This window comes from Aplysia californica, unplaced genomic scaffold, assembly GCF_000002075.1.
Source record: "Aplysia californica isolate F4 #8 unplaced genomic scaffold, AplCal3.0 scaffold00825, whole genome shotgun sequence".
NCBI classification, from domain to species: domain Eukaryota; kingdom Metazoa; phylum Mollusca; class Gastropoda; order Aplysiida; family Aplysiidae; genus Aplysia; species Aplysia californica.
The window spans coordinates 249804-251978 of record NW_004798095.1 but is presented as its reverse complement, the minus strand read 5'-3'; the positions used below and the strand labels follow the sequence as shown (position 1 = coordinate 251978).

Sequence of the window (2175 nt, the reverse complement as noted above, 5' to 3'; positions counted from 1 at the left end):
ACACACACACACACACACACACACACACACACACCCTGGCTGGTGTTTGTGCACACAGAAACACACGGACACAAACACACAGACATACATTCACACATAAACGCCTACACACCTACACACCCACACGCAAATACACGGAAGCAAATTGCTCAACGGAAAAGAGTCTAATGCTGTGAGCCCCTTACAGGCTTCAACATAAGTTAAGGACCATCTTGACAAACAGCCCTGATTTTTTTCAGCGAAAAAAAGACAGCAAGGAATGTTTTAGAATGTTTTGCTCTGAAAGTGTTAATGGGTTACCAATGCGTACTGCAAAGCTTCCAGTATCGTATTAACATGCCTCCATGTGCTGCACAGAAATCTTCGGGGAATTTTAGCCAAATTTTCTGTTTTTTATCGACTTGTGTGCGACACCACGGACATTCCTCAGTTGACATATCAGGTGCACGTCATAAACGGATTATTGGTCTCGAACTGAGCTCACTTTGGTTGCAATATAAGCCACCGTTTGCACAAAATCCAGTATCGTATTAACATGCCACCAAGACAAAGCTGAGAGACTTTGATCGTGCCAGGGCTATGGCGTGGCTGCAGGATGGAGTTGGAGCCCGACAAGTTGCCAGAAGGCTTGCAGTGTCACACTCTGTCATTGTTCGCCTGAGGCAGCACCATCAAGCCGCTGGATCACAAGAACGCCCACGTGCAGGTCGACCCAAGAAGACCACTCAGGTTGTTTGCAGGTGGTCCTTAACTTATGTTGAAGTCTGTTTTGTATATCAAAAGCACACTGCCAATCGAATCAATTTGAAAGTCAGGAACAACCCAATTTCTCTCTATGAGAAGCAAAAACTACTGTTTTAGCACAATTCGACCGAATTTGACTAGAAATTCGCTTGTGACCTTCAAAATCAAACGCGTTTGTTTTTCATGGCTGCGAGTCGAATCGGTCATATTATGCCAAATTTGTTACTTCTTACTCTTCACGGAGGAAAATTTGATTGGCCCCAACTGAATCAAACGAATTAGATTGGCAGTGTGTATTAGACCACGTCTGTGGTGTCGCGGTTAGGCACTTCGCTGTCGGTTCCCGAGTGGGGAGAAAATGTTTATCACGTATCTCGGTTTTTGTCCTCGATAGCGGGTGGCCATCTGAGACAATTTCGACTGTTATTTTGTTGTTTTAGTAGAGGTTTTACGACGCTCGCAACTGCACAAGGTCATATGAGCGCCACGGGCGATTGTTATTTGATATAGAGGGCATTTGTCCGTTTATTGCTTTTTAAAAAAAGTGACGTATGGCGGAGTCTTACACTGAGCAGTCGAAATAGGGATTTGACAAAACTTCGTGCACTGTGCACCGGGTATGACACATCTATAATTTTTAGTTATAGTAAGTGTCTTATGGTACTTGCAACACAATTAGGTCATATAAGTGCCGCCGATAAGAGGTGTTACAAGTACATGTAAATACTAGGAAGTAACAGAGGGAAAAGATACTGGACAAGTTGACAACATGGGTGGGAGCAGCAAGAACAACAGACACCATTGCTGCAACACAAGACATAATATGGATTTGGAGGTATAATATGATCGCCCACGCCACTCGGCAAGGCGCTGGATGATGATGAACAAACACAAAAAAGGAGGAGGAGGAGGGATACTGACGACATATCTATTTGACAGGACAGAAAGATACCTCCGATTGACGTCCGTCCAGTGACATTGCTCAGTTTTCCCACCCCTACTCCGTTGTAGGGAGCCACGTACAACTGGTAGGAGGTGTACGGAAGTAAATCAGTCACCACAACCTCAGACGTCATCTTGCTGCCTGTGCTCGGGGACGGGAAGATCTTGGGCTTTGGCTTGTCTGGTTCGCAAAACGTCTGGTCCACCTGGGGCAACAGTTATAGCGGTAATAGTTGGCTGCCTACAGTTATCATCATCGTCATCAGTAGTAGTAGTAGTAGTAGTTGTAGTAGTAGTAGTAGTATTAGTAGTAGTAGATATCATTATTATTATTATTAGAAGTAGTAGTAGTAGTAGTAGTAGTAGTAGTAGGAGTAGCAGATATCATTATTATTATTAGTAGTAGTAGTAGTAGTAGTAGTAGTAGTAGTAGTAGTAGTAGTAGTAGTAGTAGTAGTAGTAGTAGTAGTAGTAGTAGTAGTAGTAGTA

General features: G+C 43.5%; 1 protein-coding gene across 1 annotated transcript in view; it reads right to left on the bottom strand.

The window, feature by feature from the left end:
* Positions 1 to 2175, bottom strand: part of LOC101857520 (receptor-type tyrosine-protein phosphatase H) — a gene marked incomplete at its 5' end in the record, with an annotated part of 52076 nt that overhangs the window by 19964 nt on the left and 29937 nt on the right. Inside the window, 1 exon segment of the mRNA XM_013088884.2 lies at positions 1697 to 1892. Within this exon segment, the coding sequence (XP_012944338.1) occupies positions 1697 to 1892 (196 nt within the window).